This window comes from Uloborus diversus, chromosome 10 (genome assembly GCF_026930045.1).
Source record: "Uloborus diversus isolate 005 chromosome 10, Udiv.v.3.1, whole genome shotgun sequence".
Lineage (NCBI taxonomy): Eukaryota > Metazoa > Arthropoda > Arachnida > Araneae > Uloboridae > Uloborus > Uloborus diversus.
Window position 1 is genome coordinate 6,641,156 of NC_072740.1, and position 24,763 is coordinate 6,665,918.

The window sequence follows — 24,763 nt, forward strand, 5'->3', positions numbered from 1 at the left end:
CATTTTTGCAGTGGAGCCCAAAATCTATAAATTCGCAGCCACTTCTGGCCCTATAGTAAATTATTCAATGCAATCAAAAAAACTGATTAACATATACTACTACCATTTCAAAATGTATTAATATCTGGAAAATACTGCTTAAAGAGTTCTTAACCTCTTAAAAGTAAGTGGCAAAAGTAACTCTTTCATTTATTTATCCATAACGTCTGCTTTTCATCAGCCTAAATATTAAATATTTAAGAAGTAATAAATTATCGTTCCTTATCGAGTAGAAAACAATGATTTAGCTCAGACAAATTAAAATAGTGAAGTATATATGTTTTTCTGTTTAAGTGGTAAAAACTTCATTCATTCTTATGTTGTTATTGTAAGGTAATATCAATATTGATATTTTAAGATTAATGCAATGTTGCATACGTGTTGTTATTGTAATATTGCTTTTTAATCTTTATGCAAGCTTTATGCAGTATGAAACATGTCAATATTGACGCCGTCAGCATAATATCAAGATCTGTCAAGGTTGATGCAAGAAATTTTGCTAGTAGGGTAAAGGATACATATGTTTAAAATTATCTATTACATTTGCTAATTTGGAGCTTTTACACGATGTTACTGCACTGTGCTTTTAATAATATTATAAGTGTGAAAATATACTGGCGAAACGATTTGATACAGTTGATTTTATCGGGAAAAATCAAATTAACAGTCATGAAATGTAGATTCAGGAAGATAACTAAACACCTTAAGAAGAAAGAAACAAAGCACAAAATCTGCAACTATATGCATTAATATTAGCTTATCAATGAGAATAATCGATTTTCAGTAGCGAAGATACAATGTGAGGTACAGAACAAGACTGCGATCATCAAAATAAAGTCATCGTCATAGCATATGCGAATGCAGAATGCAACACAAATCGCAGAAAAACTAAACAAATTCATCACTGAATGTACGAATTAAACTGAAGACTTTTTTTTTTTTTATAAAAATAACAAATTTCTAAGTGAAACTCAGTCTACGGCAGCCAACATTAGCACATGCATTTGTTTTCATTTTTCAGCTGCTTCCACCGTTGTTTTTCTTTATGACGTCAGGGCAGTTAGTTCAAAACGGAGAGGAGGAGTCTAGTATGTATATCTCTCATTTTGTTAGTATACGTCTGCGCCAAATACAATGTAATGCATGTAATGAGGTAATGATGACGACGACAAAAGCGACAAAAGCATGCACGATAGATACACAATTATAGACGATAACTAACTCCATCATGGAACTCGTTACTGTAAGGGCATATCGCGCCAGGCAAATGCATTTGCCGGTAGAAGAGTATTTCGCTAGTGAATTTACTTGGCACTTTTTTATATTTGTGGTGGTTAACATTTGTTCATTCACCTTAGGTTTTTTTTGTTCTTGAAACGACTTGGATAACAAAAATACTTTTGTTCATAGTTTTGCAGATGACTTTTCGTATAATTGTTTTACCCGGGGAATAAACATTTTTTATGGTACCTACAAATTATTAATATTTAAATCATATCTATCTTATCAATGTCTTTGTACCAAAATATCAATTCATTTAGATGATTCCATTTTTTATTTTGTGCACTTTTAGTTTTACCATTTGTTGTTTCCAATTTTATATAACGTTGTGTTAGAGTGACTGAAACTTATTAATTATATTTTTTACTTTAAAGGCTTTTATTTTTAACACTAGAACCACAGAGCGGGTCTATTTGATCCAAAACGATGTTTAGCTTATAACAGCGCATGAAGTATCTATTGGAAAAGGAAATCCTTTTAAGACTTAAAATCATTCAAGTGAACAACAATTTACCAAATTTAAAAATTCATAACTTGAATAATTATCTGAGTATTAACTCTTATACTTAGAACTACAGAGCAGGTCAGTTTGACCTATAAGGATATTAAAGCACAAATGATGAACAAAAATATATATTTTCTCAGAAGTAACTTGCTCCTCACCCTCTCATTCGTGAATGAAGTGTACGAGAAGAAGAAATTGAAAGATTTTAGTTGAGGACATTATGATTGGTTTGAAACGCAAGCTACCTTTGGGTGTTAAATAAATACATTGAAAAGGCGACATATTCTGAAGTTTCTTTAATTCTGTATACTCAATAAAAAAGACATCACGATTCAGCAGTCTTCCCATTCTGGATGCTTTAGAATATTTCAAGCAATTATCTGAAAATGATTCAAAAGGTGATGATGGTTATGAGAGTGTTTTAATTTTAAATTGTGAAGATGGGTGCTTGCTAATGAAGGTTTTTTTTTTAGGGGGGGGGGTTAGGGGGGGCAGACTTGATTAAAAAAACCACTATCTTGATAAACTGGGTTTTCACAAGTATCTCGAATACTAATTGTTTAAGTATATATATATTTTTTATATTGTTTTTTAGTTCATTTTGACAGGCTAAGGAATTACGTCGCACAATAAATTCTCACCTCTGTTACCCAAACACAAAATACCATTTCTTATAACTGATGACAGTAATGATATCAGATTTTATTTCCTATGATACAAGGGAGCCTCCTTGTTTATTTTCAGCCATAAAGAAGTTGTGAGATTTTTGTTGAAAAGCAACAAGATAGATTTTGTTGCAAAAACCAACTGAGGTTATTGGGAATTCTCACCAGTGTGAACTCGAATTTCAGGGATGTAAGTTAGTGTAAAAAAAGAAGTGCACATGTTTTCATACAGGGGCGGATCTAGAGGGGGGCCATGGCCCCTCCGAAAGGCCTTATGATTGTAGGAATTTTTTAAGGAAAAAAATAAGAAAAAATATTAGGAGCAGATAACAGAATTTAACACATGTATTTTACTGAAAAAGAAGTATATGCCTTAATTAAGAGAGAAATTATATCTCTATCCTCAAAACAAAACTTTTATTTCCAAAATTTTTCTCCATCTTTTACATCATTTCTTGATTCTAACTACAGACACTTGGACAATCTCTAAATGCTGTGGTTCTCAGAGTTAAACCTTTTGTTCACAAGACCAAAGAGAGCCTAAATTTTTGTTTTTATGGCTTTAATTTCGAAACTAGGAGGAGAACCCCCTTTTCCCATGCCCTTTCACAAATGCCTTGATATGTAGTAAAAAATTGCATTTCAAGTCTTATTTGGAAAAATGTCAACGGAAACTAGCTTATCCAGCCCTTATCACTTAACTTGCTTAAAAGCAACTTAAATGAATTTTTTTGGGACTTCAATTACAAACGAGTTTTGATAGGACCCCCCTCCCTCCCTAGTTCATATCGTGATGATAGCTTTAAAAGGAGGTTTTTTGGAGGAGCTCACGAATCTTCCATCCCTTTCTAAAATATGTATAAATATACTTAAAATACACCACCAGCTCAGTTACTCCATCCGAGGACTGCAGTTTCGTGCTTTTTAGCACTCGTTAGCCCGGAATAGGAATCACATAAGCTGATGGCGAAAATCCTCTTAAGGAAGCCAAGAGAGCCAAACAAACTGGTAGCTAATGTAGAATTAGCACACACAGTGGTTGGAAAAACTACATTTTTTTGTAGCGAACTACAACTACTTTGTTACAAATGTAGTTGACTACAGCTACAACTATTTTTTTCAAAATGTAGTAACTACAAACTACTTTTGAAATGTAGTCGCTACTTCGCTACTTTCCAAAAAAATAAGCAAATAAAAAATATACACAATAGGTTGTCCCTCAAAAAATGAAAGTCAATTTTTCAAGTCCCATTCCCTCTTGTATTTTTCCTCTTGTGTCAAAACAATAGTGAAAAAAAGTTTCATATAATTTGCATAAGTGCAACCCGTGCCGACTTGCACCTGAAAGTGTAAAGCAGTACTTGTATGCTAGGGCAAATCGCAAAAAAAAAGTTTTTTAGAAACTTGAAATTTCTGTTGGGAAGCGTTGCCCCTGTACCCAACACCACACGTGTACCACAAGAAAATTTATTCAAATTAAAAAACATTTAGATATGCCGCACTTGACCTAAAATTTATAATTTTATTTAAAAAATTGATTTTTTTTCAGTTATCTTTTAAAAAATTGCATATAAATTTAAATAGAATATCAAGTTCAAAAATTAATAACGAACACATTTACAGATCAACAATTACAAACGAATAATAAAAAAAATAATGTATTTTAAATGAAAAATTTAACTCAACCTGGAAAAAAACCAGATCTTTGAGTACTATGTGGGAGACTTAAAAATTGCAGGAAAACAAACATTTCTATTTAACGCTAATTACCTACTTTTCTACTTCACTGTTTATATTTTTCAGCTTGATAATTTCGTAAAATCTTACATTTCTGAAAATATGTATCAAAAACTTAAATTTTTGAAGAAAATTAAAAATGTTAGGCACGTGTGGGATATCTAAATGGTTTTTAATTTGAATAAATGTTTTTGTGGTGCATATGTGGGTATAGGAGCAACGTTTTATCAACAAAATTTTGAGTTTCTAAAAAAACATTTTATTTCAATTTGGCCTAGCATTACACAAGTGCTGATTCACACTTTCAGACATAATCGGCACTTGCTGCTGTTGTTCAAATTACATGATTTTTTTTGGATGTAAAAGGATAAAATATAAGAGAGTGTGCGACTTAAAAAATCATCTTTCAATTTTTTTTTTTTTTGGGGGGGGGGGGGGATCCTGATACACACACACCGTAAGAGAGTTGAACAAAAAAGATTGATAAATTAGCTTATCAGAAGACATTTTAAGAAAAATGTCCGTTATCATACTCTCACACACTGTAATGCTCGTATTTATTGTAAGTCCTCCAGAACAGTTCAATTTCACTCTTTTCTATAACATATAAAATTCACCAAATTTTCAACTCGCGAAATCACCGATATCTTTATTTTCGCGAAACTAAGTCCTTTTTGCAATATGAATATTGGGGAAATATGAAAATTACAACAGCAAAAAAAAACTATTTGCGTCAGACAGATAGAACGTATGACGTCAAAATAAAATGCCTGAGGTCAGCTCGTATTTTTATGAGTATTATTTCTCATTGCATCCGCTGATGTACTTGTGTAAAATTTGAGCCAATCAAATTCGTTTGATCCTTTTTTTTTGTTTCCAGTTTATTTAAAAGTAGTTTCCAGAAATCGCTACAAACTACTATTTTTTGTAGTTAACTACTCACTACACTACTTTTTTAAAAAAGTAGTGCGCTACACTACAAACTACTCAAAAATGTAGCTACTACAGTAGCGTCGCTACTTGTAGCGCGCTACTTCCAACCACTGAGCACACCAGATGAGTGACCGCAGCAATGGTGCGGTTCAACTCAAAGATTGATGGCAAAGCTAAGGTATTTTGTAGTAAGTTACCGCCCTAAAGCCAGGGCTAAGGCAGAAATACTTAAAATACACCACCAGCTCAGTTATTCCATCCGAGGACTTACTACAAAATGTATAAATATAGTTAAAAATCGAATTTTTGAGCCTCAAAGGCAAAATATTTCCAGGAAGGAAGCACCTTGACACTTAGGTAAGCAAACATTACCTAAAGGTGCATTTTTAGGCTCGACAGCTGAAGAGTTAGAAGAGCACCCTTCCTCTTCTAACTTCTCAATCTATATTGACAGAATATTTTGGTTTCTAAGCTTTATTTCCAAAAAGTATTTTGGGGCCAGAGCCCGAAACCTGACCTTTCTCCATACATCATCAAAAATAGACAAAATGCTTTTTTAGTTTCCTAATTTTCAAAAATTACTCGGAAATTTAAATTTTGAAACATTTTTGAGAGAGATTCCTAAATCTACCCCCGCACCTAATGTCTCGATACCCCGAAAATTGAGTTTGTATAGCTTCATTTTAATAAAATTTCTGGTGAGTTATCAGGGACCAATTTCCTAATAGGCAGAGTACGCAGCTGCCTAGGGCGGTAAATTTGCTATTATAATAGACATTTTTTGAATTAAATTGTTATTCTTGAAAGTAAAATATTAGCATTATTTCATTTTCCACACAGACAATTTTTTCTTTTAATTTAATAATGATTACTTTCACATATCTTATGAAAGTCGAATGTTTTTCAATCATGGTAATTGCAGAATCATCAGCAAAATTTGCCAAATAAAAATTTTTTTGGGAGATCACTGATTATTTCGTCGGGGCGCCTCAGAATGTGAAACGCCATCATTTCCCCATAAGTTTGACAGTTTGAACCTGGGGAACACTTTTTTACGATTTTTTGAGTCAAAGATATTTTGCTTCTTTTTTTTTTGGGGGGGGGGGGGGGAGGAGGCAGCAGACTTCAAATTTGCCTAGGGGTGGCATGGAGCTAAATTCGGCCCTGGGGAGTTTGTTCAAAAATTCGGATGGCCCCTCCCAAAACAATCGGCTGGATCCGCCACTGTTTTCATATGCTTAACATGTACAGATTGTAGCAACAAAGAAAAAGAAATCCCTGAGAAGTGTATCCAATAGGCCTATATCAATAGAAAATTCCTTATTTGTGTGGTAGACCTTATCAATGTCATTATTTCTGAGGTGAGAATACGAGGGACGTTTTTAAAGTAAGGTACGTTTTGAAATAAAAAAAGAACTTGAACAGATAAAGCAAAGACATTTATTGCAAAAAAATCTACCACCCTTATGCTACATTTCGACACTGCTCCCGTGGTTTTCCAAGCATTTGTCATAGCGTGGTACAGGTTTTTGTATACCTACTCGTAGAAAATTGCCGCCTGTGTAGTCAACCATGGGGGTAACATCTTCTCTGAGCTCATTATTACTGTTGTGCCACAGACCACCTAGGAAAGACTTTAGATGCCGAAACAAATGAAAGTTGCTGCGAGCGAGGTGGGGGTAGACCAAAGGATGTTCAAAAACGTCCCAGCCAAAGCCCTGTAACAGTTCTCATGGTCGTCTACACAGGCGGCAAATTTGTACGAATTGGTATACAAAAACCTGTACCACGCTATGACAAATGCTTGGAAAATCACTGGAGCAATATCAAAATATAGCGTAAGGGTGGTAGATTTTTGTGCAATAAATGTCTTTGCTCTATCTATACTCGTTCTTTTTTTATTTCTAAACGGACCTTACTTTAAAAACAAGCCCCGTACATGATGGAGACAAATAGATCAATTTTAGATGCTCTGCCAAAGTTATAAATTACCAGTATATTCTCAAATTTACTACTTTGGAAATTTATTAATATGTACTATACTATTTTTAACACAAATTTGAACTAAAAGGATAACTAAAATTTAAGTATTAAGTATAATTAAGAGAGTAAGAGCTTAATACTAGATTCACACCAATCATTAAAATAGCTCATTCTTTGTACAATTAACAAAATTACTACTTTGTAATATTAAATTGGCCTCTATTTTTGAATGCTAAAAGTTTTTTCTTTTTTTAAAATTTTCCTGAACAAGGTATTTTTAAATTTTTTTTTAAATATTATGAGTGAAATAATTGGAATTTAGCTTGGCCATTGTTTATGGTTACTTCTGTAGGTAACACTTACATATAAGAATTGAAAAGAAAACAAAAGGTTTTGAAATTGAAAAATTTTCAATTTCAAAGCCTTTTTGTTTTTTTTTAAACTAACGTAAAATCCCAAAAGTAAGCCCCCTATCAATTATAACCCCCTTTTATTGTTTAAAGTGAAATCATTTTATAATCCCGAATTTACCTCTCTCTCCCCCCCCCCCCATTCACCTAAAAATCATCTTCATCCTTCACATTTCTAATCTTCATTTGCCACTCCATCCAAAAAAAAAAAAAAAGATAACATTTTCTGTTTCAGTTAGAAATCCTTTACAGAGATTTATTTTCTCCCTCCATGTGCGGGTTTTCTTATCTAAAAAAAGAAAGAAAAAAAAGTCTACACATTGTATTTGTTGGAAAATATCTAAGGCATATTTTTTTTTTCTCTTTTTTTTGTTCATATGTATTACAAAAGAAATTTATGAAATTGTACTGCTTTTTATTCATTTTGAAAGGAGCATTTTTGTTCGGACTTGTGAAAATAAACTATCTTCAACACGACTCCATTTTGGAAACGTGTTGCTTAAAAAGTTGCGCAAAACTTAAAAATAACCTGTTTTTAAAGGAGAAATAAAGTACTTGAACAAGTTTTTTTATCATCAGAAATGTATATTTTACTAAATCGAGTAAGACATTTGTCTGTTTTTACGTACGGGAATTTTGTAATGCGCAGTTTTCGAAATTATGATTTTCATAACGATATTGGTGTCGTGATTGTGATTTTTGCTTCTATTTTGAAACAAGAACATTAAGATTTTGCTTCTTTTACTGTATCCTTATTACATTCAGCACATGATTTATTTTCAAGCGATAAATTATAGGGCTTTTGCCAACTGAGGTGCAAAATCCTTTCTTTCGAAAAAAAATGGCGCCCACGTGCAATTTATTACAAGAAAATTATGACAGGTTTTAATTAATTTTTCACTCTTCATTCACTCTTATTTACTTATTATTTCTTTTCTGTACTCTAAAATTAATACTACTAAAAACTATTATTTTGGCTAATTTTTCAAAAAAATCTCAATTATAACCACCCCTCTATGAAATCAACAAGTTTTGGTTTGAAAATGGGGGGGGGGGGGGGTACTTTCGAGGTTTTATAGTATTTTCGTTCAGAGGTTACACATTTTGGAGAATGACCCATAAGCCAAGGATGCCCATCCCCCTAAGAAGCAAGGGTGCACCCCCCCCCCAGTAAATATTGCAAAGACCTCCCCAAAAGCAAGAACCTCCCCAAAAAATGAGAAAAATGCCCCTCAAAACACCCCCCTAAAAATTTCAATCGCACAGTGTGTGCCATGACCCCCCTAGGTGAGCACTTGTGCATAAGCATTGTATTTGTCATTACTAATACATACCTGACATGGCCATCTTGTGCTATACTTGTGCTATAGCAACTTTGGTCAAAAATTTAAATGTAGTAATTGGTATTATTCATGTTTATGATTTATGCTGCCTCTTTCCCTAATATTTTAAATTTAGTCATAAATTGTACTCCTATTCAAAATGTTGTCATAATTTGCTTCTGAATAATGGTAATTGTTAACTCCTTTAGTAGTCATATCTTAGAAAAAAAGATTTTTTTTTGAGCAATCACGATAGCTTATTGCTTTCATTTGACTGTTTTTGACGTTCCTTTGATTTTTCCCACCCGCCACCCTCCGAAGCATCACCGTCGACCGGGTCCTCACGATGCTGCACCTCTAGCGAAAACCATCTCCAGGTTTCGTCAATATCCTACACTTACACGCATACATAGACGTACCTACACACATATACATATACAGTTGACGCTCATTATAACGACCACACATTATAAAGACCGTCCCATTATGACATCCAGTGGTAAAAGTCCCAACTTTGTTCCTATGAACTCTACGTTGATTTGCCTTCGTTATGATGACCGTTCTGAATCGTCTAATCCAATACAACGACCGAATTCAGCGGACGCTATTTCTGGTGTTCTTTCCAATAAAACAAATCTGTAGCTTGAAATGACCTTGATTATTGTTTACGGACATTTGCCCGAAGTTTTCAATGTAAAATCCAACTTTGAGAGGGGGTGGGGGGTGGGGGGGAGAATTACCATTCACCACAGCTAGCACAAAAAAAAAAATGGGAGGAAAAATCGAGAAATTTCCAGATTCCTAAGAAAAGGGAGTTGACAGATGTGTTGGTAGTTTTGTGTTTGAATCTAGTGGTTTTTAAGCTTTGAGGTTCTCGATTGACTTTTAAATGTTTCTTTGAAAAGCAAGAAAAACACAATTTATCACCTATATCTGAAACGGATAATAAGGTTTTGCAAAAATCACGTCTGCTAAAAAGGCAAACATCTGTTTCTGGTCAGAAAATGTAGTGGTAGCAGTAGTAGTAGCAGATTTGTAAGTGTGTAGCATTTTCCTCCCTATATTTTCTACTTAAAATTTGTTTAATATTCTGTTATAGTATTTTGCACACGATGTTTCTAAAAATTCCTATTAAAAAAAAATTTGAGCATTTAACTGGAATGTTTGAAAAAGTACCATTTTTTTTTTTTTGGAACAGGGCATGCATGATGACTGGGTGTATTTTTTTAAATTATACCTCTTATAACGACCACTCATTATAAAGACCTTTTTTTCTGGGACGGAGATGGTCGTTATATCGAGCGCAGACTGTATACACCTACACACACATACATACTTATATACACCTACACACACATACATATATACACCTACACACACATACACACAACTACCCACACACTCATGCATGGACACAAACACATATGCCTACACACACACACATACACATACCCCTCCACACACACACACATACCCCTCCACACACACACACACATACCCCCCCACACACACATACACACAACTACCCACACACTCATGCCTGCACACAGACACAAACACACACACACACACTTACATATACACACATACTCGTGATTGGGAAAAACATATAATTGAATTCAAGATGGCAAAATTCAAATTAATTTTTTTTGTAATATTTATGTGACTTCTATAGACGCTGCTTAATGCAGGGGTGCCCACCTAGGGGGGGGGGGTCATGGTGCAGACTACGACATTGAAATTCTTAGGTGGTTGTTTTGAGGCTTCTTTTTCACTTTTTTTTTGGGGGGGGGGGCTTTGCAATTTTTAGGGGGATGTGCCTTTGCCCTTAGGGGGTGGCACCCCTGCTTAATATGATCATGGTTAATGTTATCAGAATCATGAAGTTACGAAACATTTGGTTTTGTTCCGTGTAAAAAAGTCTGATATTGTAGTCGGTGTCTTTGCTTATTGTTATCACTTTTTCATGAACTTTGTATTTTTTACCCCTTTTATGTTCTTTAATTAAAAGAAATAAAATGGGAAACCCTGACAAGTAGCTTCTGGGAAAACAAGTTCCCTTCGTATGAGTAAAGCACGACATATGTTCTCCTTGCTCATTTACACTAAAAACTTCAGTCTAAACAGTCGAACATTTTAGCCAAGGGGGAAAAGCACAATGATATAATTGTAAAGGAAAAAATTAACATCTTAAAGGCCTTTGACAGTTTAACTGCGATGATTTAATGAAATACTGCGGGCCTTTTTTCGTAAGTTACTACAAAATCGTGGCAAGATTGAAAACTTCGTGAAACTAAATGAAAATTTAAACAGCAAGTGAAACAGGGCTGGAAAAGATAGGGAAGTTGAATCAGCTTTGAAACTGGGTTTTACGACTGTCGGGGGAAAGGATGCATGAAGGATAATGCTGCAGAAAGCACAAGACCGTCCTTTTAAAATGGGCTAATGGTAATGGAGTAACAGATGGATTCTGATAATAGGGAAGTTGCAACCTATTAAATGTTCATATTTTGACTATTGGATATTGTTAATTGACCCTCAAAACTAAAAAATTCACCATTGCCGGATTTTAAAACACCTTGGTTGATTTTTAATGAATTTTTAAAAATCCATGTTCAAAAGTGCGCTCTTCTGAAACGTCACGAGCCTACGTCACAGGGCGCGAATGGGCAGCCTTCCGCCGAAGATCCCTTGTTTTCGCTAGGGACATTTTGAGCGCGCTGATATTTATATTTTTTAGAAATTCAATAATCCTTTTGAACACACTATGGAGACCGGATTCGTTAAAGCACAATCTAAATAATCTTCCTCATGTAACATCAATGATGATATTCGAATATTTCCGAGAGGATGAGAGGTTTAATGTTCCAGAAACGTGAGGAGTTAAATGCGAGGAGATAAGCCTTTTACGTTTCGTCTTCGAAGTCGAATGCGTGACCTTCGGCTTCTCCCCTATCGGAAGAGCGCATGACGTCATTTCCTATGCCATTTGACGTCACAAGTGCTTGAACTTTAAAAATTAATTTAAAAAAAATTACTTATTGTAACGCAAAATTTTTTTTACCTATGATGTTCATACATGTTACTCTATCATATAAAAATAAAATTGAAAAATCGAAAACTTCCCTATTTCAGAGGCGTATTTGGATGTGAATCCGCCCTGAGCTTTTGAAACTGACCGCCCTCTACAGGTGTTGAATTACAGAGTTGGAAAAAAGTAATCTTTTTCTTTTACATACTTAAAGCAGATTTTTTTAAAATTTAAATCAGCTTTTTTTAAAATTTAAATCAATTGTTTAATAAAATCTGGTTAAAGTCAAATTAGAAATGCATTCATAATTAACTTTAAATTAATAAAATTATAATTTCTAATTCTAAGTAATAATTATTATCGTCTTGAAGCTATTCATTATACTTCATTTACTTTTTTGATTAATGATATTTTAATTTATTAACTCACTTTTATTTCTTAACATTATTAATAAGAATGTCAAACTTTAACAATAACAAATTTCTGAAATTATAAATACTACAAAATGTAACATAATAATAATGTATTGTTATACACTTAGCAATTTCTATTTAAAATACAAAACAGGCAATTATATAAGCAGTTAGTAAGTAAGTATTAAATTGGTTGTTTTTTCAACCAACCAATTGGTTAAAATTAGTAGTTATCAAATCTCATCTTTCACTGTTAAAAACTTATTCTTACATTACAATAAATCAATATTTTCCCAACAGATTGAAAACTTAATTTTTGCAATTTAAAGCAGTTTTTGAAATGAATAATCTTAGCATATTTGTTTCAAAAATAACTTAAAAGAATTTGAAAACATATTTAAAGATTTAAATGGGAAAAAAGTTTTGAGGCCTTAATCAACAATTTCCAATTTAAAATAAAGTAAACTAAATAATAATAATAATAAAACAATATGTTCTAGTCCAACAGATGCAGCGATTGCACTTTATGGAATGACATCAATGTCTATGTTTTTGAAACATTGATGTGTGTGTTAAAACATCGATGTTTTTTACCATCAATGTTAGAGGCTCGCTGTTTTTCTAACGTCAATGTTTTGCTTTCAATCATTCACATCAATCACGTTGAAAGGAGTTTCCTCTTTATTTTATAAAGAAGTAGACTTTTTTGCGTGTTAACTTAATGAGATACAACAGTAAATTATCACATGAAAGAATCCGGTGCGGTCAGACCGGGGTGAGATTTTTCTGGCTTTTTCTGTTTGCTTTTAAAACCTTTCCTCCTTTTTTTTTTTTTTTTTTTTTTTTTGCCTGTTTCAGACCTCATTTTTCTCAAAAATCGAAAAAAAAATTTTTTTTTTAATTTTACATCCCCGATTTGTTATGTTTTCTATTTTTTCCTTGTGAATCTTCATCCTCCGCAATATCTGCCAAAAACGTATGTTTTGGAATCATGCCAATGACATCAAAAACGTGCTGCGCCAAAAGTTGCTTGCCTCGTTTGAGATTTCAATCTTTTTGCATCCTGTATGTATTTCAATTATTTTTAATGTTGGAGTGGTTTTTTACTAGGTGCTGCCTTATATCTGATATTTTTATTCATCATTTCAATAGTATTTTTATTTCTTTAATTTATAATTTATTTTAGAAATGCAAAAGTCTATCAATAAATGTGGCTTAGCTCCCAGTCTCGAATTTTATTGAAACTTGGCATGGTTACTTTTTTTGCGCATTTAAGAAAGTGTAAAAAATATCTATGGTGAATCTCAAATGATTTAGCCTTTACAGCTTGTTAAAAGTTTTGAGATTTCATGATTGAAGGAGGCAGCTGCGTGTTGGTTCTTTTGATTCTGAAATCGTATTAGGAAATTTTTAAAAACAAATTTTGGGTTCCAATGCAAGGAAAAAGATAATTAATCTTTTATATACATATATATTTATTTATTTTCAATTCTTACTATGAAAAGTATGTTCTACCACATAAAAAAATTTCAATTTTTCTCTCTGTTATTAAATTTTTACTTTACAAACATACCTAATTTTAAAATTTATGTTCTCACTCGTTTCACACTATAAACACAAATGTTTTGAATGAAAAAAAATGTATTTTTCTCTAAAAAAATATGAAAAGTTGACACAATTGTGTGATGCTGTCAAGATTGACCTCTGGTTCCCCCCAACCCTTTGTTTAAGGAATCGGGTTAGAAATTGTTGCCTCTTTTTCAAAATTTAGATTTATTTAGGAATAAACGCTCTTGCAAGAAATGGTACAATGCAGCAAATTGCACAAAATTATTAATTATAACTTAAATATGTATTACCTTCAAAACTGATAAGTTAGCCATTTTTTTGTTGAATTTTTGAATATCATGGCTTCCAGGTTCTTTTTTGATACGGCTTTGGATATCATCCCTTTTACGATTTTTTTTTTTTGGATTTCCTCCTTTTTGCTGCCTGACCACTCTCATCCCTGGGTCAGATCTTTGTAATTTTTGGGCCATTTCCAGTTTTTTTAAACTTTATTCATGTTCATTTCTGCACCCTATCACTAGATAAGTAAATGAATAAATAAGGATTTTATTAAATGAATAAATAACGTGGTCTCTCCTATGGCCTTTTGACAAAAAAAAAAGATTTTTACTTACAATTTTGGTATGGGAAAAAGTGCCGCCCCTCCAATCATGCCGCTCTGGGCTATAGCTCAGTAAGCCTATACTTAAATACGGCACTCGTTAATTTGTAATTTAAAACTGCTTTTAGTTGGTCATTGTAATTTTAATTTGCAGTCATGAAACTAATTTTTTCTTAATTGAAAAAATAAACATTTTTTGTGTCCTGGATTCTTTTTAGTTATTGTTATCAATCGGTTATTGTTATCAAACTGTATTTTTCCCAAAGCGGCGCCTACTGTATTTAGTTGTTTTTAAATTAATATTTCTGGCATTTTCCTCTACGTGTTTCATTAAAAATTTAGATGCATCATATGAAAATTATATATTGCTCAATAAAATGTAAAAATTGAGAACACACATCTTTATATCGTTTTTGCTGTTTTCAGTATAGATGAAATGGCTTCCCAACTGAAAAAGGAAGCAGTTCTCTTTGTTGGTGAAGGAGATTTTTCATTTGCAGCTAGTTACATTGCATGTGATGCTGGACTTAATGAAGAAATTTATGCCACTTGCTTGAATGGTTTGGAACAAACAGAGAACATTCAAAAGATTCAAGAATTTGGTATGTTCATCTTAAAATTGATGAGCTGTTTCATAAATATCCTTAAGAGGTGTATAAAAATAAGAATAATATTATGTTAAGACTGGTTGGTCCTGAATTTGTTATATATTAAGTTTGGGATATCTTGTATGACTGCAGTATATTTCTTTCATTTTCATTAGAATTTCATTTTAGTTGCTTTGTTTTTTGTATTTGTTATTGATCAACTTTCTGATTATTTTTATTTTTAATCTCAAGCCATTATTACGCCTATAATGTCATTAAATATGGTATAGTCTCTGTGCCTCATCATTATAAAATCAAGGTAAAACTAAACTAACAGCGTAAAACAGGGTGTATACCTACTTGGAAAGCATGAAAAACCTAGAAATGTCAGGGAAGTTTTTTGTACTGGAAATGTCAGGGAAATCTACTTTTGTTTGCAGAAAACCTGCAGTGTTTTCAAAATTATAACCCGTTTCAAAAGATTTTTCTTTTTTTACAGCTCAGTAAAATAAATTTAGTCAGAAATTCATGCAACTTGATATTACTAAAAGGAAATATTTCTCTCCTAAAACCAGTTCTTCAATCCCTCCTTTTGGTTCCTAGTTTTGCACATTCCAGTTTCCCTTTTTGGTTGAGAAGTTTACACCCCCTAATAATGGTAGTTAGTTTCATTGAAAAACTGTTTAGTTTTCCCTTATCAGTTATAGATAAGCTCTTCAAAGTAAGGATAAACTATACAAATACAAATACAAAAGTGACGACCAGCAACAGGCTCTGGGCCCAGCTAGACTGGTCCTAGTCAATTTACAATCCCCAGTGAAGATCAATGGCCCTCTTAAAACTGTCTACTCCTTTGCTCATTACCACCTCTTCCGGTAAGCTGTTCCAAGGTTCCACTACCCTGCTAAAATAATAATTTTTCCTAATATCCATGTTAGCCTGAGATTTAAATAGCTTAAAACAATGACCCCTTGTCCTGTTTTCAGTGCTAAACTTTAGCCCCGTAACATCTTTCGTTTTAATAAATTTAAACAGCTGAATCATGTCCCCTCGGTCTCTTCTTTGCTCAAGACTGTACATTTTTAGCCTTCTAAGCCTGGAATCATAATCTAAGTGGGAAAGTCCACTTATTAGCCTTGTAGCCCGCCTTTGAACCCTTTCCAATACATTAATGTCTTTCTTAAGATTAAGGAGACCAAAACTGAACAGCATACTCCAAATGGGGTCTTACCAAACTTCTATATAAGGGCAGAAGAACTTCTTTAGATTTATTTGAAATAGATCTATTGATAAACCCAAGCATCTTATTGGCTTTGTTGCTAGCAATGCTGCACTGTTGGCTAAACTTTAAATCCTGACTTATTAGGACCCCCAGATCAGTAACTTTGTCTGCCTGACTAATGACTGAACCTTGCAAATAATAACTTGTACACTTATTTCCATGCCCTAAATGTAGCACTTGACATTTCCCAACATTAACAGCCATACCCCATTTATCAGCCCACTCCGTAATATGATCTAGATCCTCTTGCAGCTGATTTGCTTGTTCTTCATTTTCTACAGTCCCCATAACTTTGACATCATCAGCAAAACAATTCATGTTCCCAGAAATATTTTTGTGAATATCCTTCATAAAGACAATGAACAAAACAGGCCCTAACACTGATCCTTGAGGAACCCCGCTTAAGACCTCACTCCAATTAGAATAATTTCCCCTTACAACTACTCTTTGTTTCCTTCCGGTCAGCCAATTTTTTACCCAAATGAAAGTTTTCCCTCCTATTCCTATATCAGCTAATTTGCTAAGTAGAGCAACATGCGGTACCTTATCGAAAGCTTTTTTGAAAATCAATGTAAACATCTACAGGCTTCTTATTGTCCAAAGCCATGGTAACTTTGTCATAGAATTGTAATAAATTAGTTGCACAAGATTTACCTTTCCTGAAACCGTACTGAAAACTAGTCAATAGATTATTAGTCTCTAGAAAATTTACTATCTTAATTTTCATCAATGTTTCAAAAATTTTGCAAACCACCGAAGTTACTCACAGGTCTATAATTTCCCGCACTCCCTTTAGACCCTTTCTTGAAGAGCGGTGTAATGTTAGCCAGCTTCCAGTCCTCTGGTACTGTCCCCAAATTATAAGAAGCATTGAAAATGTTTGCGATTACATCTGCTAATTCCTCTGCACATTCAACTAAAATTTTCAGATAAATATTATCTGGCCCCGGAGCCTTAGTCTCTTTAATTTTTTTCAAATGAAGTAAAACGTCATCCCTGGAAAATACGAAGTCCTCAAGCTGTACTATAGCTTGTGTCTTGTTGGTGTCAACTGTTGAGATACAGTTATCGTTAAAAACACTCGAAAAAAAGTTATTAAGAACATTAGCAATATCACTATCGTCCTGAATTAAAATTCCGTGCTCATCAACCAGTGGCCCAATATGACTATTTCGAACTTTCCCCGAATTAGCGTATGCAAAAAACCTCTTGGGATTCCTGTTTATGTTATCTGCCAGTCTTTGCTCCAACTCTCTTTTCTGAATCCGTACCAAATACTTAAATTTACGCCTTGCCTTACAATATTGGAGCCTATCTGCACTGTGACCTGTTTCTCTAAACCTATGAAAAGCAGCTTGCTTGTAATTTAGAGCGTCTTTAGTTTCCCTGGAGAACCACATTGGCCAAATTTTAGTGTTGACACCCTTTCTCCTAAAAGGAACATGATCCCTAACCGTATTCGCTAGATTTTCCTTAAACTCTGCCCACTGAAGATTCACATCGCTATTGTCCAATCCAGAAGAAAAAACTGCTTTCAAACTCTGCCGAAGTGCCACAAAGTCAGTATTTCTGAAATTGGGCACAAACCTAAAATTCTCTACTTTGTGCATATCAAATTTAATCCCAAACCTAATACTGTTGTGGTCACTATCTCCAATGTGTTCCCCTACACATAACCCCTGAACTGAGCCTTCCATGTCGCAGAAAACTAGATCTAAAATCGCGTCCTGTCGAGTACCCTGAGTTACAATTTGATCTAAGAAACAGTCACCAATTACTTTCAAAAAATCCTCTTCTCTGCTATTACTATGGTAAAAATTATTCCAATCAATTCCTGGAAAATTAAAATCTCCCATTATGATGACTGACCCCTTGCTAGAAATGTCACTAATAATGCTAAACATCTGTTCGTCTTGACCCTGGCTTAAGTTGGATGGCCTATAAATATTCCCCAAACGTAGTTTTTTGCCCTTATTACTAATCAACTCCAGCCAAATCATATCAATCTCATTAGGTAGGGTTTATCATTAATTACCAATTCACTGCAAATTAAAGTGTCTCTGTCATAAAATAAAACCCCACCACCTCTTTTACCTACTCTATCTTGTCTAAACAAATTATACCCAGCAATAGATAATAAATCATCATCACTTTCGGTAGCCCATGTCTCGGCAACTCCAATAATATCCAACCTCTCGTCTATAATTATGTTTTTCAATTCTTCCATCTTGTTCCTAATACTACCAGCATTTGTATAAAAAAACCTTAAGTAAGCCCATCTTACTTTTATTTAATGCTGCACGATTGTTTGAATCCCAAGTGTTAAAATCTTTTCTCTTATTAGCCACCCTATTTCCGTTTCTACTAAAATCCCGATAGTTAGTACCCTTTCGAATTCTGCTCCTTAAACCATGCCCCCCATTCCAACTTAGTTTTTTGATTCTGAAGCCTCTAAAACCAAACCACTAACCATTTTGACCCCTGTAGAGCTCAGATGTAGGCCATCCCTAGCAATCCAATCTCGTTTACATCTACTCCACACATCAATAAACCTGATACTACGCTTAACGCAAATTTCCTTGAGTACCAGGTTCATACTCCTAGCCCGTTGGTTTAACCAACTCCTATGCACAGGAGTTGGTGCTTGGCAATGTCCTGAAGAGTTGAATCAACTTTTCAGTTGATTCAACTCTTCAGGACATTGCCAAGCGTTAACTCTACACATGAGTAAATTAGTTGAGTCAACTTGGTTCAACTTTAACAGCGTTGTGGGATATTTTTAGAAGAAAAATTGAATCTACGAAGGTGCCTCATGTAAAAACAATGGAATACTCCAGTCAACGAGTTAACAGGAAACTTTTGAAAAGTTGATTCAACTAACCGCCTTTTGTTTATAAAGGCCTAATAGAATGTTACAAGTAATAAAGTGCTTTTAGAACTTTCCTTACCTAAACATGTGATTGCATTGCAGTTTTAGTCTGTTGTAAGCTAAGGCGACCCAAACTTTTAATTTTCCGGAAGTCGGAAATTCTTAATTTGCTGAATGGAACTTTAATTTTCTCTGAATGATTATAGTTTGCCAAAAAGAACTCCAAATTTTGCCGAATGATGCTAATCTTGCTGAATTATCAGCCATTTCTTTTGTTGGATGCTTTTCATCCATAAGCTGATTTCTTTTGATTTGAAAGAGGCGTTCCTTGTTATGCCGAAAAACGTGTCTGCAGTAATCTGCCATTTCGCATTGTTATTTCTTATTTTACTTTTCATTCACAAGGGTATTTATTTAACTTAAACAAAAAGAGTTTTTATTGCATACTGAGTAGTTTATGGACTTAATTTTCAATTTGGTTCCTACTTTATGTTGTCTTTTGTTACCATTTTATTTAGTTTATGAAAATTTATTATAATATTGTTACAAATAATAGTAATAAATACTTAAAAGCAGGTAATTGGCATTTTTTCACAAGTGCCAAATAACACTCTTTGAGCAAAGTTTAGAGTCAAATTATGTAAAATGTGAAACATTAGCCATAGTTCTGTTAACTGATTGTGTTTCTATGACAAGAAAGGCTTCTTCTCCAGGTAGTTTCATATCTGCCGACTCTTGGCGCAAGCAATTAATGACCTTGAAAGTCATGCAGTTTTGTGATTTCTGCATTTTCAGAGTTGAATACTTCGGTGCGCCAAATGTCAGCCACACAAATCTTTCTCTTTTTGAATACTACTCTATGGTATGTATTTACTGAAATATGTACTACTGTGGCTCACTGTTTGCGCAAGAAGATTTCGACGATCAAAGTTGCAGAAAAAAAATTTACAACTTTGAGTAACCCCTGACCTTTGTGAAAGGAGTCAACCACAATTAATTATATACTAACAGATATCGAGGATGTAGTAGAAGACAAAATAATTGCCAGTGCCACGGTTCACTCTTAAAGTAAAAAGTATTGGCCCATGTAAATCGGTATGTTTTTCTTTGAAAAAACGAACTAAGTCCAACTTTGACCTCCAAAAACTTTAAGAAAAAATCTTTTTGCAAAAATAAAAAAATGTGTCTTTAGTAGTTTTAAATAAGGAACATATCCTGAAAATTTCAGCAAAATCAAAAATGTCAACTATCCAGACTGCCTGATCCTTAAAAAAACTGGCTCTTAATTAACAAATGCACTAATCTGCTGAACCAGTCAAGCCAAATTTTTAGTTATGGTGAGTTAAACATACGTAGTCAAGATTGGGATGATTTTCAACGATGCAGTACAAATGGCTAGAGTAAACAAATTTTTGAATTTCATTACTCACTCTTTTCTTGGGCAAACTGATCATTGTATTGAAAAACCACGAATGGCACTGGAACAAGTAATGTGGGATGAATATTGTCAGCGTAAAGTGATTGAAACTAAACTTTTGGCAACTTTTGTAATATTTTCTACTGGGCACTTCTGTTTAATTTTAAAGAATGCTACAAATATCGGTAAGAGACATGTATACAAAAAGTTTAGAATTAAAATTACTATATTAGAGACTTTAATTAAAAACATATTCAAAGTGACAGGCTTATGGCGTTTGAAATATTTTGATTACCGAAAGTGTTTTACTCATTTAAAATTTGACTGAGAAATTTATCCTTTAATACTTAGACACAAATTTTCGTAACAATATTTAAGTTATAAAAGCCTCAGTTCTTTGCATACTGTAAATCAAACAGTAATTTAGGGGATAATCGATAACATTTTTTAACAAAACGTTTTCCAACATCTAAACTAATTAAAATATAAACTAAGGCAAAAGGAACTTATCACAACAAAAATTAATCTATACACTAATATAAATTTAACACTATAATAAGACAATTATTCATACCTACATTATAGTTCTAATCCTGCACATTCAGTTTCTGCCAACATGAACCTCTTATGTTTTAGTGGTAAAAGTTTTAAGAACTTTTGTCGCAAAAATTATCAAAAACTATTTTTATTTGAAACTTTTAATGATTATTTAATATGTGGTTCCAGAATCTGGTTTCTATTTTTGTCTTACTTTTTAAAGAAATACCAATACATCAAAATAAAATGGGAAACTCCAAGAGAAATACAGTCAAACCTTGATATCTCGAACCTCCTTATCTCGAAATTCTTGATGTCTCGAAAAAATATTTTTCCCCTGCATTTTATATAAAAACCCCTATGTATTTTCCACAGTTATCTCGAAATTTATTTTTCGAAACCCTTGACATGTCGAAATTTTTGCACAGAAGCAAGTTTCAGCTGTCTTTTTTTCTTTGGCAATTTTTGTAGTAAAATCAGTTCCAGGGACCAGTTTTCATCTCTCTTCTTGGAAACTTTGTGATTAGGGTATTGAAGCAAGATAATAGGGGAATGTTGGTATGAAAGGGGTGCTGTGTTTTCCCCAGAGTTTAGAATCTTTGTGCATTTCTCTCGAACATGTTGTACATTTTGAGGAAAGGGGGTTGATTTTTCACCAGTCACTTTTCAAGTGAAAACAGAAAATGCGTTCCTGATTTTCATCTTTCTGCTTTTTTAACTCCTACAAAATGGCTGCTGAAAAGTTTTTGAATGTGGGGAGCTACTAGTTGAACATAAGAAATTTTTAATTTTTAGGTAAAAAACCAAGTTGAAATTGTTGTTCATTTCAAAATCTCTTCCTTTGCACTTTCGACAATTATAAAATTTCAAATCTAGTAAAATATTGAAGACTACTTTATTAATCGTAATTCAAAGTGGTCTCATAGTACATATATAAATGCATATAGCGTACATGTGTGTAATTGTGAGAGTTTTTAGTGCAATTTTTTAAAAACCTTGATAACTCAAAAACTCGGTACCTCGAAAAAATTTCCCGTCCCGAGAGTTTTGAGATATCGAGGTTGTACTGTATGACATTTAAGCTTCCATTAAATGGTAGCAATGGTAGTATGCTACCAACGTCATTTCAAGCCAAACTTATATTCAGAGAGCTCCACTTTTGAAGCATGTTTTAAATATATTCTGTAATTTTTTATTATAAACTTTCCCTGGAATGTTGGTTTTTTACTTTTAACAAGTTATTTAAAACCATCAAATCACCAAAATGTGATTGGTCATAACTTCCCAAATATCAAAGACTTTCACAAAGAATTACTAAGTGTGCTTCAAAAGAATGAGAAATCAGGAGTACTAAGACAAACTGGAGACAAAATAAGACTTGATTATGCTTACATAACTTTATTTGCTTACATTTACAATTAATGGTTAAGTGTTAAGGAAATTCTCATTTAGTCCTCTTAGACAGTCTGTAGTGTTGTTTCTGGATAGACATTGTGGTCACATAACACTTCACTTAAGTAATTTTGTCAAGGTAATTGTTGCTCTAGCCCAAATACTACACTCATTCTCCAGCCTCTTAATTTTGAAGGTATCATACAGATTATCCCATCCCCTACAGTGATAAAGTTACATAAGTAATTACTTTTCTTTGTTATTGTACCATTTTCTCTTATTGCTGCCATTATTATTGATTGGTTTCATTTTTATTAATGATTCTTATTCAGTAAAAAGTGGTTGAAAATGCCCAACCCATTGTCATTCTTTGTTATTTCTTTTGCACGTAAAATATTTAGTCATTTTTTTCAATTATAAAGCAAAAGTTTTGTTTTTGCCATAATTAGATTGGAAGGTACCTGTAAACTATAGGAGGTCCCAACTTGTGAAATTTGAACTGTATTTATGTTAAAGATGCTAAAGTTTTAAGTAGTCAGACACATATTTTATTGTTGTAATGCATATGTAACATATTTTGTTGTTGTAATATTGGTTACTTTTAAGTTTCGCTTGTGTCGTCATTTTCCTCATCAGCATCGTATCTGGTTTTCTGCTTTCTGGTTGTTTATCTTCAGCAGAAGACTCAAAATCTTCCTTTTTTTATTTTTGACTCTTTCTCTGTTTTTAAGAGTTAACTTAGTTGACACCCTGAATAAGATTTTTAGATAAAAATAGAAAAACATAAATTTTTCATCAAAAAAGAAAAAAAATATACATTAAGGAAATTATTAAGGTTGAAAAGAAATTAATTTTTTTAATGGAATGTATTGAATCCTTTTTGTTTTATTTGTAGAGTATGTAATTTAATGCAAAAAATACCAACTCTTTTATTTGTTCCATGTCTTGTAAAATATATTTCTTGAAATATGTTATTGTACATTAAATTTCAAGCTAAACAAAATTTCTCTCCCATTGTTCATCTATTCTCTGAATATCAGTGTGCTTAAATTTTCTGAATTTAATGATCAACATCAGTAACCTTTTAAATGTCGTAATACTTTAATCCTGTATTCCAGGTGGACATGTATATACTGATGTTGATGCAACAAGTCTTCATTGTCATCCACTGTTAAAGTATATTTATTTCACAAAAATTATTTTTAACTTTCCTCATGTGAAGAAAAAAATGAATATTCGAGACAATAGAAAACTCTTGCAAGAATTCTTTTGCAGGTATGTAGTGTACTTCTATAAATATTTTCTACTTACTTTTGTTTTAAAATTGTCTAGGAATTGCTTGCAAGAATGGACATCAGGTGCTTGAGAAGATAAATGTCACTTGTACGTTTTTTTTTTTGAAAGTTTGGGTTCGTAGATAGTATCTAAAAAGGTTAGAAACGTATAGAACTTGTACTTTTATAGCTAAGAGAATAAAAATTTGACCCTGAGAGAATCTCGGGCTTAGTTAGTTCCCTTCACTAAAAATGGCAACCCGAGTGATGCTCAGGCAAAGACCTCAAAGTGTTAAATGTGCTTTGAGAAACATTAGGCCGAAATGTGGAAAATTTCATATTTTACTAATATTCAAAGTGTCATAACTTTTTGCACAAACAACATATTGAAGTAATTTCTTTGCCGTTATTATACTTTATTATGTGTATTACTACAGCAGTAAAATCCATTGAGGCGAAATGCTTTAAATTTTTTTAAATATTATTTTTTAAATTTAGCCTATTCCGGTAGTCTGGATTTTTTCCATTTTGATACTACTTGCCTCACTTACTGTTTCTTTAATCATGTAGTTTGCAATGTAAACTGATATTTTAATGTTCTGTGACACATATTTTTAAATATTTATTTAGTTTTATGTATGATAATAATAAGATGACTTTTTAGATGACTGTGGGGACAGTTGGTCCCATTTTTTGCTGGAGCTAATAACTTTTGTTGAATTCAATGGAACATTTAAAGTTACATAATTAGAATAGCCTTTGTACTCAATATGTTTGTTACTTAGAATCTCTGGGTCTAAGGAGTACCCCAGATATCGTCGATGCTTATCATATGGAAGTCTCAGTCCATTCATAACAATACATGCATGGTAGTTGCATAAGTGTCTATTTGTTGTAAAAAAGCTGCACGTTGAAT

General features: G+C 33.0%; 1 protein-coding gene across 1 annotated transcript in view; it reads left to right on the forward strand.

Annotated features, from left to right (window-relative positions):
* Positions 1-1,293: 1,293 nt before the first annotated feature.
* LOC129231505 (ferredoxin-fold anticodon-binding domain-containing protein 1 homolog) overlaps positions 1,294-24,763 on the forward strand; it is a 34,725-nt gene continuing 11,255 nt past the window's right edge. Inside the window, exons 1-4 of the mRNA XM_054865836.1 lie at positions 1,294-1,505; positions 12,011-12,092; positions 14,916-15,091; positions 23,692-23,848. Of these exons, the coding sequence (XP_054721811.1) occupies positions 14,926-15,091; positions 23,692-23,848 (323 nt within the window). The 5' untranslated portion in view covers positions 1,294-1,505; positions 12,011-12,092; positions 14,916-14,925. The remainder of the gene's footprint in view (positions 1,506-12,010; positions 12,093-14,915; positions 15,092-23,691; positions 23,849-24,763) is intronic.